The 13,098-nt window shown below is 37.7% G+C and overlaps 1 protein-coding gene across 2 annotated transcripts in view; it reads right to left on the bottom strand.

Moving 5' to 3' along the window:
* LOC107599314 (adhesion G protein-coupled receptor L1-like) overlaps window positions 1-13,098 on the bottom strand; it is a 175,645-nt gene that overhangs the window by 49,245 nt on the left and 113,302 nt on the right. Inside the window, exon 6 of one of the 2 annotated variants that reach the window (XM_016290864.1) lies at window positions 5,402-5,416. The exons of the other annotated variant lie outside the window; for it this stretch is intronic. Coding sequence (XP_016146350.1) covers window positions 5,402-5,416 — 15 coding nt within the window. The remainder of the gene's footprint in view (window positions 1-5,401; window positions 5,417-13,098) is intronic. 2 annotated transcript variants of the gene reach the window in all.

Raw genomic sequence — 13,098 nt, forward strand, 5'->3', positions numbered from 1 at the left:
CCCTTTAATATTAATAAAAACCTGTCATCATTTATTCACCTTCATGTCATTCTGAATCCATGTGATTTTCTATCTTCTGTGGAACATGAAAGAAGAAACTCTGAGAAATGTTTCAATGTTTTTTGTCCATGCAATGGAAGTCAGTGGTCATCTGAACTGTTTGGTTAATAACATTCTTCAAAATATCTTCTTTTGTGCTCAACAGAAGAAAGTCATACAGGTTTGGAACATGAGTGTGAGTAAAATGATGACAGAATTTGTGTGAACTATCCCTTTAAATGGTTATTCAAATCACTAAGTATGAGCAATAAAACTGGTGATGTTTGCTTTAGCAATCAGCACTATTAAAAACAGCCACGGCTGCCACTAGCATGTGCACTTGATTATGTGTGAATCTGCGAGTTTAAAAAATACATTGAGTTGCATTAGGACTCACTATGCTCTGTTATTGTGGCTGTCAAAGCGACTACACCTGAGAGATGTGTGCTCACACTAAAGGGACAATGACGACGTACAGATACATTTTTCTCTCGATCACGTTCTGTCCCCTGGGCCTGCTCTCCCAGACTGTCCAGAACAGTCTATCTGTGACTGAATTACATCACGTTACTCCCTCATTGAAATTCGTGACCACCTGCACATGCTTCGGCTCTTTAGCTTTAACAATACACACACACACACGCATGTACGCACACACACACACACACGTACGCACGCACACACACAGTCTCCTATCTCTCTTACTGCCCAGTCCAGCGGCTGCCCAGGTCATGTGACAATGTGTGTGTGTGAGAATTATACTTGATATGTTGCCCTGTTTTAGAAGGATAGTTCATCCACAAAGGAAAATTCTGTCATCATTTATTCACATTCATGTCAAAAACAGTGTTGTCTTTCACTAAAACTAGAATTATATATATATATATATATATATATATATATATTTTTTTTTAAACAAATAAAAATAAAATATAGATTACATGGAAAAAAAAAAAAAAACGAAAAATAAACATATTAGAAATGTTGCCACAAAAATTAAACAAATACGTTTAAGTTCCAGTATTAAAATAAAGCTAATTCAAAAATAATTATTATTATTGGAATAGTATATACATAATTGCATTGACAATTACATTTATGTTATAAAAGTTTAAACTGACTAAAATTGGAAAAAAAGCTAAAAACAAGTACTAAATCAGACTAAAATTAGAATGAAGACTGAAAATATAAGAATAAAGCTAATTCTAAATATTAATTAATACTATAATAGCATATAAATTATGGTCTTTACAATTAAACAAACATGCTAAAGTTAAATATAAATATAAAAAGTAATACAACTAACAAAAGCACATAACAAAATTATTAAAATGTACACTAAAATTAAAATGAAAACTGAAAATATAAAAAATAACCCCATTTCAAAATATTAATAATATAATAGTATATAAATAATAGTAAAATAACACTAATCAAAACTGTATGTGTAACACAAAATAAGATTTTTTTCTCTTTTTTTCCCATACAATGAAAGTGAATGGGGAACAGTGGAAAGCCCTGCTCACCATTCAGTTTCATTTGGAGAAGAGAAGCTTGGTCATTCTGCTAGATAACTCTCTTTATTTTTAGCTGAACTGTCCCTTTAACATTGGCCCAGAGGTGAAAAACAGTGTGTATATGTCTCAAACAAAGACAAACCCTGAGCACAACAGCATCAAGGCACTTACCAAGATTCCATAATCAGACAATTAATCGATCCTTAAACCAACAATTGGTAATAAACAAAGACAGCGTGGGTGGATGGTCAAGACAATGTTGTTAATGAAAATAATTGTTAACTGTTAATGAAATAGATAGAGGATAGAGGAAATAATTAGCAGCAGAGCGAGAGGACAGATAAAGCCGTGGAGGAGGGGAAGGGAGGGGGCCGGCTGTCCGCTGTGGCATGATTGCAGGTAAGAACAGTCTGAAATGTAGGGCAGAACTCTCACAACAGAGTGGAAGATTCACACTGAGGTGCAGGTCTCAGAACACGTTTAGTACTCATTCCCTCAAAAACAGAGACAGAACAGGGTGCACACACACACACACACACATGTTTCTGAATGGTGCAGTCAGGAAATATACATGAGAAGAGTATGGGCAGGAAGTGACAGATTTGCTCTGTTCCAACCTCTAGGCGAGCTGCCTATCTAGACGACATTTTAAGAAGCGTTTTTGTCATGTGTACTTCAAAAGAAATATCCATTGCAATGAGCGCTATGAAAATTTTCAGAGATGGTGGGTGGAATAGAAAGAAATGTCAATTGTGTCAGGGTCCTGATCAAACAATAGGGAAATCAGTTGCCCTGGGAAACAGTCAATTATTCAGTTTAGCTTCATTATACAAAAATATTTGACTTTAGAATGTCACAATGGATCAATCAGAGTTGAGTATTCCAGAGACTTGAGTAATAAGTATTTTATTTTGAACTGAAAAGTACTCAGTATGTGTATTTTTTGTTCGTTAGAGTAACTGGCTTAGCAAAAATGGAAACATTAAGTTTTGTCGGACTGTTTGAAGCAATATTTGCATGGTACGTGTGAGTGAGTGTTAAGGTCGTGTTCATTTCCAATTATATCCATGCGTACGTGGGTGAGCGGAAATGCTATCGAATGCAAAGGAGGTTTGCCATGAACCAAAGTTCAAGTTTCTTGAACTCTGATCAGCCAATTCGTATAACAAAAAGGCATTTAACCAATAGAGGATGTGAAGCCACAGATTGACCTCTTGGCTCAATACACGGAGATTTTAACATTCAGATTTTAATATTATTTGCAATTTATAAATTATTTAAAACAAAAGTCAGAGAGCATGACATTACAGTCTGTTGGCCGCATTCATTGTGAGGTCTGAAATAATTTTGCATACTTAAGGTGTAATTTTGTAGTTTTTAGTCTGTTTGTTAGCTTTGATTTTATAGTGTGCTCTTACAAAATGAATCTACTGTTCTTATGCTTTTATTTATTTGATAAAAAATACAGTAAAATTGTAATATTGTGAACAGTTTAACTGTCTTCTATTTTAATATATTTTTAAAAAATCTGCATAAATAATAATAACAATAATAATGGTAACACTTTACAATAAGGTTAATTAGTTAACATTCGTTAACTACTTTAGTTAACATGAACTAAGCATGAACAATACTTCTACAGCATTTATTAATCTTAGTTAATGTTAATTTCAACATTTACTAATGCACTATTAGAATCAAAAGTGCTTGTTAACATTAGTTAATGCACTGTGAATTAACACGAACTAACAATGAACGACTGTATTTTCATTAACTAACATGAACAAAGATTAATAAATACTGTAATAAATGTATTGTTCATTGTTTGTTAATGTTAGTTAATAAATTAACTAATATTAACTAATGGAACCTTATTGTAAAGTGTTACCGTAATAATAATAATAATAATAATCTTACTGATCGCAAACCTTTCGTCATTAAAGTTACTGCAATTCACATTTTTGGCCAATAAAATCCTATTTAAAATAAGTATATCCCCTTCTTCTGAAACCATCTTCCATGGACTTATAATAGTAAGCAACAACTAATGTTCATGGCTGTGATGTAACATCAAGGCTATTGGCTATTTAAAAAAGCGATGAGCCCTTCCATATGCCCTGCCCTTACTTCCTGTTTCAACAGGAAATGTGTCAACACTGGAAAGAAAATTGCACTTTTAAGCCATTTTATGGGGTCTTGAAGGCCTAATATGACCACATTCTCATTACAGTCGCTGCCTATGTAGAGAACAATTCAAATCTGTCACTTAGCCTCGGCAGATAACCACCAATGTAGACAGTATCAACGAGACAGATTGTAACAGATTGTTCAAATCATATAGCCAGCTGTAGATGATATGAGGCTGAATTATCCCTGGTTCAAGCTCAGTTCAAGTCTTGCAAAAGTTTGAAACTGAATACTCAAGAGACTGGCAAGAGGACCAAGTACGGCCGAATCTCTGTGATTGGCTGGCTGAACCGAATCAGGCTGTGAGCTGATTGGCACCACAGAGAAAGGCCGCGTGAGTGGAATCGGCTCTGCCTAACAAAGCAGCCATCTTACAGAGCTGCCAACTGCCACCGAACCCTTCCCTTTGGACACGTGCAGACACACCACGGGGAGGGAGTGACTGCTACAGACACCACTGAGCAGCATCCCAAAGCAGACAACAAAACAGAAGGGATTAAAAAGAAGAATGACGCCACTGGCAGATGACAAATTAGAGAGGAGGGACCAGAGGAAGTGTGTGGAGGGGGGATCTGAGGTAGGCTCAGAACACCTGCGGCTGCTTTTGATGAACACATGACAATTTGGAAGGATATCAACCGAGAGGACAGGGACAGATGAAAAAGAGAAAGAACGTGACATGGCAAAAAAGAGAAAGCTTGTAAAAAGAGACACTGAAGCACCTGGAAATGGGAGAGAGCATTTGGCAGGGGGTCAGGCAGTTACCAGCTCTACAAATCGTTACTCTAATCCAAAATAACGTACAGAGAAAACACAGGGGTTAACCTGAAGGAAGGAAGGAAGGTAGGAAGGAAGGAAGGAAGGAAGACATAAACAAAAAAAGGTCTGAAAGAAAAAAAAAGGTTTCAAACAGTATGGAGGAGTCTCTTTGGATCTGGAAGGACAGGTACAAAATTAATCGCAAACAATAGAGAAATGAATAAATGATGGCACATGAGAGAGGATGGAATTGCACAGATGGGTGCGCGTGTCGGTGGAGGATATGGGTTTAGTGGGAGAAATGACTTCCTGTCCAACAGAAAAGTAGAGCGGAGGAGAGCTCGACGTAAAGTGGCTCGTGCGAGTGCGTGCGAATAGAGAATAGAGCGCGTGCACGCGTGCATGTGCCGCATTTAGTCGGTGAGCGTGTTTCCCTTGGGGTAGAAGTGATCAGATTAAAGGATGGTTATTAATTTCTCAAATAGACTTAATTGGAACTTTTAGCAGGACAGCTGGTGAAGATCTGCTGTTTTTCCTCAAGTGAGAGTTGCGTGCGTGTGTGCGCGTTTGATATGCATGCATGAGGTCTTCTGTGCACTGGGATTAGTGCGTGGATGCAGAACCGTACATATGATGGGGCTTGTCGGTGTTATCTGAAACAAGAACCAAATCTGGAAGGAGGTTCGGTAATAAGCCAGAGAAAGCAAGAGAGAAAACGAGAGAGAAAAAGGTAAAGAGAGAAGGAGGGATACAAACATCAAACATGAGCACTACACAAGGTGCTGGGTTAGGAGAGGGGGATGAGGAAAGGAAAGGAAACGGAAAAGGAAGTGGGGGAGGAAGAGGAAGAGGAGGAGGGCGGGGCGAGCTGTGGTTTTTATGTTCATTGTGGTCTTTACCTTTTTGGTCCACTTCTATTCAAGCATCGGAAAAAAGAGAGAGAAGACAGAGAGAGCAAAAGAAAGAGCGAAAGAGAGAGAGAGAGAGAGTGAAGATAATGAAAGAAAAAACAGGTGCAGGAAAAAAGAGAAAATTGAGATTAAATAAAAGGCTATCCTTTCTCAAATCACGTCATTCTGTCAGTGTCATGTAGGCTCTTTACAGAGAGGATGACTCGCGTGAGTAATGAGAGGGGAGAATGGCCTCAACTGCTTTCACAAAGTTTCGCAAAACCCCTTCCAGTCTTCCTGTCACATGACACACATACACTTCCCCCAGTCACACGCACTCTGCCCCCTCTCCCCTCCATCCGTCTGTCATTCCTCTATCCATGCTTCTGCATCTTTGGGCTGCTGTGAGAGAAAGAACATGATGTATATTCGAAACGGCATAGCAGGCATAGCAGTTTTGCAGTATACAGTGTGTATACTGTGTGCAGTATGTAAATTTTAACCTGGAATACCTGCATGGCTTGGCACATTTGCCGAAGATGTGTGCAACAGAGTGCAATGTGTGGAATAATGTATTCCATAATGCAATGCACTGTACTTGACTTTCTATGTTTAGCACCCAAATGTGCAAGTATGTGGATGAAAATGCTTCCAGTATGCAAGTTCTGTTTCATTTGACGTGTTGAGAAATGTGTCAGGTTGCAATTCATAATGCAATGCAAGTTCTTAGCATTGCCACAAGGCTGTATTACAGCAAACATTTTTTTAGGCCCCAAAATGTACAATGAAGAGGAATGTGAATGCAAATGCTTCTTATATGCAAGTTCTATTTCATTTGTCATGCATTGCGAAATGTGTCAGGTCGCAAATCATAACGAAATGCAACACAACTTGTTAGCATTGCTACAAGGCTGTTATAGTGAACATTTTTAAGCCCAAAATGTGTCAAATGCAGAGGGTATGGGGATGCAAATGCTTCTAGTACGCAAGTTGTATTTAATTTGTGATATATTGGCCACAATTCGCAAACACACTGCAAGTTCTTAGCATTGCCACAAGGTTGTTATAGCAAACAATTTGAAGCCCAAATTGTACAATGCACAAGTTTGTGAATGCAAATGTTTCAAGTACGCAAGTTCTATTTAATTTGTTGCGCATTGCGAAATGAATCAGGTTGCACTTCATTGATACAACGCAAGTTCTTAGCATTGCCATAAGGTTGTAATAGCGAACAATTTTAGGCCCAAATTGCACAATACACAAATATGTGAATGCAAAAGTACGCAAGTTCTATTTAAATTGTCACGCTTTGAGAAATGTTGCAATTTATAATACAAAGCAAGGTATTAGTATCGCCCAAAAGGTTAGCAAATATTTTTAAGGCCCAAAATGTACAACGCACAAGTATGTGAATGTAAAATCTTTTACTACGCAAAATATATTTAATGTGTAATGCTTTGCGAAATGTGTCAGGCCACAATTTGTAGTGCACAAGGTTATGGCAAATATTTTTTAGGCCCAAATGTACAATGCACAAGTATGTGAATTTAAAATACTTTAGTATGTAAATAAATAAATAAATAAATTGGCCTATGCAGTATATGCTGTGTAGTAAGATGTGTGCTAGTATGCCATTTCGAATATATTCCCAAGTGTGCTGGAGTCTTCTGCAGCTGTGAGGAGGAAAAAGGGTTAAAAAAAGAGACAGATTGATGCGTGATGAAGAAGAGAGAGAGAGACAGAAGAGAGGTGATGGATAGGCTGATTTCTCTCTGAACCTGAAGGGGCTGGTTCTGGCTCGGCTGGGATCAGGCAAGCGAGCTGTTCTTTCTCTCTCACAGAGCTTGACCACTTATCGCTTCTACTCACTGAATCCATCAAGATCCAGCTGCCAGTCACTGATTGCGGTCTGTGGGACCATGCGGCTTGGCTGAGGTACATTTTTGAAAACCAGAAACTGGCTGAGAGGAGGAGAGAGGCTATTATAGTAAGGAAGAAGTTGGAAAGGAAAAAAATATATAGAGAGAGAGGTTGGCAGAACAGAGGAACATTTAATTTCCACTGCCTGCTGAAAAAAACAAGTTTGAGGTACACGTTTGCGGTGGTCAGTCTGGTTTTGGGAATATGGTAAATGGTTTGGTCCTGGCAAAAGGTCAGTTAAGCTAAGACGGTTAACCCACTCTAACCAGATGGTCAAACATGGTCTGCCAGGTTGACCTTGTGCTAGTCACATATAGCAGGACTTTTGACTATCAGAGTAAAAGCTGCTCCCTGCTGCAGCTTATTCTAACCAGGAACCGCCTACTTATGATGAGACAACAATTAGCACATTTTCACAAAAATTTAAACTGTTCATTGTCAATAGTGTAGCGATGCATGAAGCACAGCTCACAAAAAAGTCACTTTCAAACCAAGCTGCTTTTTGTTCATCAACGCAGCAAGGCCAACTTGAACCTTTTGCTAAATCTGCTTGGGGAAATTTTCCGCCCTCATACAATTTTTGTTGTTGTTGTTGTTTATTTAACAGGGACAATGCAGAATAATATTTCAGATGCTCTACATACAGGCTTCTAGCCAATGGCTAATTTGCAGCCCCAGTCCTTTGTTAGGCTTTTAAAATACAATGAAATATTACATAAATAATGTAAAATAACAAGCACAATAAACGTAACAACAATCTAAGGCCTTGTCCACACGAACGCGGTTATTTTTAAAACCGCAGCTTTTTGTATGCGATTTGGCCGTTCGTCCACACGCAAACGCAGCACCAGCACTGTAAAATCTAATTAGTTGGGCTTACTTAAAAAAAGCATGCAAACCAATTGCCTTGAAAAAACTAAGTAAAGTGAAATAGCAATAGTATGTTGTACTGACAGATGCTTAGTTAGTATAGTTTACTTACACGAGAGTTCTAGTAACTAAAAAAGAACTGTAGGGGGTACTTGATCCTTTCATTTAGGTTTACTCATGACTTAGTATAGCTACTCACTGACTCCCAGAGTGCATTGCGGCAGAATAAATTATGTAGTTGCTTTTTTTTTTTACAGTTGTTGATTTTATTTGCCAATTTTATTTGCTGTCTTGTGTCAGTAGTAGCACAACAAAAAGAGCAAATAAAATGGTTATTGTTTAATTCAATTAAATTGTTACCATTGTTGTGATTCACGTGCTGAATGTTTAAGTCTGTGTGTGACTTTAGCATATTACCTCACACTGTTTAAGAATTATATAAACCCAATTAAAAGCATCTCATTGTATTTATGACATTTTTTATTTGATAGAAGATAGACCACCTTTTAAAAGCAACCTAGTTATTACTTTTCTTTCCTTGAAATCAAATAACTCTGAAATCATGATGCATTGCTGCATAAACAGGAAGACAATTATAGTAGCATAAAAGAAGTTCCAAGTGCACAACCAAAGGGAACGCTAATCACTATAATGGTGAGTTAAAAAAAACCCTCAAAACTACATTTTAGGAAAATCAACATCAATATATGAAGTTATCTTATGTGATGTTCTCTCAAATATTTCAGTTGTATTGAAAATTCAACATTCAAGATGACTTTGGGAAACAAGTGAATGCAACTAGTGAAAGATAACTGCAGGCATTGAGGAAATGGATGAAAAGTCTATTAAGACTCTTTTTCTTTTATTCTTCTTCTGTTGTTATGTTATATTATATATTATATTGCTAATGTGCAACATATTAGTGCACTGCTGCCTTTTTTGCACCGAACCTTTTTAAAAACTCCTGCCAGGGTGAAGATTTTCAAAAACTCTGGTTGAAGTGTTATCGTGTAGACAGCGAAACCGGAGATTTGGCTTGTGACGTCGGAGCCTGCGCGGTTATCTCCGCCTACTGGAAACTTTTTCAGGCTTCTGATTGGCCAACATGGCTTTACGGTTGAGATTATATCGCCACCTGATGGTTTGGCATGCTCTTGACAGTGCTTCATAGCATGCGTTTTAATGTGGATGGAGATTTTTTTTTAAACGGAAGAAGGAAAAACTAAATGTATAAAAATACCCGTGTACGTGTGGACATGGCTTAAGACGGTGTACAGCCATCAATGTTCACAAACCTGGTGTTGTTTGAACCATTTTTTTTATATTTCTCAGAAAGATGCTCAATTCCGTTTGCATTTTCAGTTCAACTGGCAAACTGTTCCAAAGCAGTGTCCCTTTAACTGAAAATGTGGATTGAGCAAATTTAGTTTTTCTCTTAGGCACTATGCAGTTCTGTGTAGTTACACCTCTTGTAGTGATGCCTCTACTACTCTGCAGTTTGATTTGTTTTTACATGCCAAACAGGGGTGGGTTAATCTGAAATAGCTGACACCACTATAACAGACGGCATCAGTCCTCAACATGCTAATACTCTTACACATACTTTTTTTTAGACTTTTGACAAACAATTTGTGAACCTCAGCCCCACCAGCTTGTAGCCAGCTGATCAACCACAGGGTAACAATACATCCTCTTATTCCCGGACATGTCCTGGCTGGGATTTTAAAATAGCCTAAAATGTCCTGGAAAAGAGGACGTATGGTCACCCTAATCAACCATCTAGTACAGTTTAACCCCCTTTACTGACCATCAATGACCAATATATGACCAAAAAGCACACTGGTTTTTCACTGGTCACTGGCAGCTTTTCTCCTCACTTACTACATGCTTGGCCATTGCATGATTTCTCTCTTTCTGGGTTTAGTTTACTGTGTATGTGTTTGTATGTAAGAGAACAGCTTTGGTGTGTATAACGGAGAGACAGCCAGTGTGTGATAGTGAGTGAAAGCTTGTCTGTCTCGCCGATCTGGATGTGCTAGCAGTGTTAGCCTGTACCCATGGCTGACACAGAAGCGCTCAGGCAACCGCTAACGTGTTAGCGATATGTGTCTGCCTGTAGCCGGCTACACAAAAGCAGTGAAGCTCAGCGTCTTTCCCCCCTGAGACCCACTGTGTCTCCTAAAAGACAAACTGGAGCATCTGAAGAGGGGGATCTCGAGGGAGAGAGGGATGGAGAGATCAGCGGAGAAAAAAGAGGGGAAGAGGCACTCGTTTCTGAGCCTGTGCGGGTTTAAGGTTCTGAAGTTGAGGTCTTTGAAGTGATCTCACACATACAGACACACTTACACTGTCGGTATAAAAGCAGCGGGCAGCTGTCACTGTCTAATTCACTCACACCATTTGAGAACTGATGAGCAGGCGGACTAAGGATGGGAATCAGAAGGAATTTAGGTTACTTAAAGATTCCACTTAATGATTCTGGTTCCATATCAATTCCATTAGCAGATATTTTAGTACTTTTGTGGAAACAAAGTGACATCTATGCTGAGAAAAGAAAAAGACTGGGAGTAATGGAGTAAAATCTATTAAAAAAGAAAACAGTTGTTTTAAATTGTAATAGTATTTCACAATTGTACTGTTTTTTGCAGCTTTGTTGAGCATTAGAGATATCTTTCAAAAAATCTTACCAAATCTAAACTTTTGAATGGTAGTGTAGGATGGTTTAAGCAGGTATTTCAGAAGGGAAACTCTGGTTGTGAATGTATCTTTATCTACATAAGTACACAGAGAATTACACATTACACATAATACAGCGAGTGTTTTTTTTTTTTTGAACGATTCATTAAAATGACAAATCAATATGATTTGTAAGTGAATGACTCTAATGTTAAATAACTAGCAAGTACAACAAACTGGAAAGAATTGTTGTCTATGTATTTTCTTTGCTGCATTTATTCTAATTGCATTACATTTAAACTGCAAAATCAAAAATGTATCATTTTTGTTGTGGCCTTGTAGATTCAGTTACATAAAATATACTGACAGTGTACTTTAGCATAGTGTTGAGTCTGCATCAGCAGAACAAAAGAGAGGAAAGTAAATGTCATGAAAATTATTTGATTCTAGTATTTTTCCTGTAAAACTCCAACAGAAATTTCTTCACCCTAAAGGTGACATAGCACTAATACAAAGTGTTTCATTTTATTAAAAAAATAGCCGACAGAAACATCCCTCTATGTGTGTGATTTCATCGCTTGTTTAACAGGGTGATGCAATCTGACGAGAATATTATGCACTGGTCTTTGCATGAAGGAACAAGCTCTCTTTCTCTCTCTTTCTGTACAGATGCCTCAACAATGGTGATTCATATGAGACTTCATTGAGGGACCATGGCATATGTGCCGTCTCTCTGTGTGACCTGGATTTGAGTCATAACAATAGTGTTTTTCCCCTTGAGCCAGAGAGAAATACAGTCAGGGAGACAGAAACACAAAGACAGGATGACAGAATGATAGACAGAATGATAGTTGTATAGACAGATAGACAACAGAAAGGTAGAATGATTGCTACAATGAAGGAAAAAAAGACAGAACAAACGATAGCTAGAACAATAGAACAAACAATAGACAGAACGAACAAACGATAATAGATAGATAGACAGACACACAGAACGATAGAACGACAGACAGACAGACAGACAGACAGACAGACAGACAGACAGACAGACAGACAGACAGATAGACAGATAGATAGATAGATAGATAGATAGATAGATAGATAGATAGATAGATAGATAGATAGATAGATAGATAGATAGATAGATAGATGACAAGAATGTGACTGATACCACAGGAACATTTCTTCAAGAAGCTGTTATGGAAATGTGGGGAGAAAGAGAAAAATAAAGTGTTAGTTGACTCATTCATGTTTCCTCTTCCACCTGTGGAGAAAAAAAGACAGACATCCACACAAACATAAACACTTGCGCATTACAAACACGTCAACCGCTTGTGTATGCGGATTCAGTGCACTTTCAACGGCTTTCAGGTTTATTTGCCTGTCATTGGTGAGCAAGAACGGTGGCCGTTGAGCCCCTTCAGCCCAGCGGTCTCAGCAATGCTATCAATTATTCTTCTGATAATGAGGGGAGCTAATGAACACACACCTGAGGAGCACAGCTAGCAGACGCCAAAGAGCGCATCTTCACTCTAAAATTTCTCATGCTTTTCTCTGGCATCAAGAGGTGGAGCTGGAGATGAATCCAGCGGAAAACTGTTTGTGCATGTCACTGCACGCACATTCATGAGATGCACAAATTATGTAGGCCTAATACATATTAATGACTCTCAGCTGCGGCTGTTTCAAAGCTCTCCGTCTCTCTCTCACCAAGACCAAATTACACCAAAACACCCAGTGCTCATACATACTCCCACTGTTTAACACTTCCTGAAGAGTTTAACTGGAATACCACTAAAATATTTTCTCTCACATTTACACCCTAAGAAAAAAAATATTTTAATTTATGAGGCTAAAATAAAACAAGCAAATTCAGTCAGGATGTGCACTGAATATAAACAACTGCATATACGTTTCTTAGCTTCGGGTGAAGAAATGCAATCCAATAACAGCAAGGCAAGTTATACAGTACCACATCGTGTAATATTATTATGCAGTAGAATTTGCAAAAACTATTTGGACAGGACATTTAAGCTATGTTTAAAATGTATGAAGTTAAACATTTTAAATAAATGTTTAAAAATACATGTTGGGGTCACTATATGTTAAATAACCATTTTAAAATGATCCAATTCTAAATGTCAAACATACTGTAATGTCGTACAGTATGTATATATATATATATATATATATATATATATATATATATATATATATATATATATATATATACAATATAT

This window comes from Sinocyclocheilus grahami, unplaced genomic scaffold (assembly GCF_001515645.1).
Source record: "Sinocyclocheilus grahami isolate Dianchi unplaced genomic scaffold, SAMN03320097.WGS_v1.1 scaffold264.1, whole genome shotgun sequence".
NCBI lineage: Eukaryota > Metazoa > Chordata > Actinopteri > Cypriniformes > Cyprinidae > Sinocyclocheilus > Sinocyclocheilus grahami.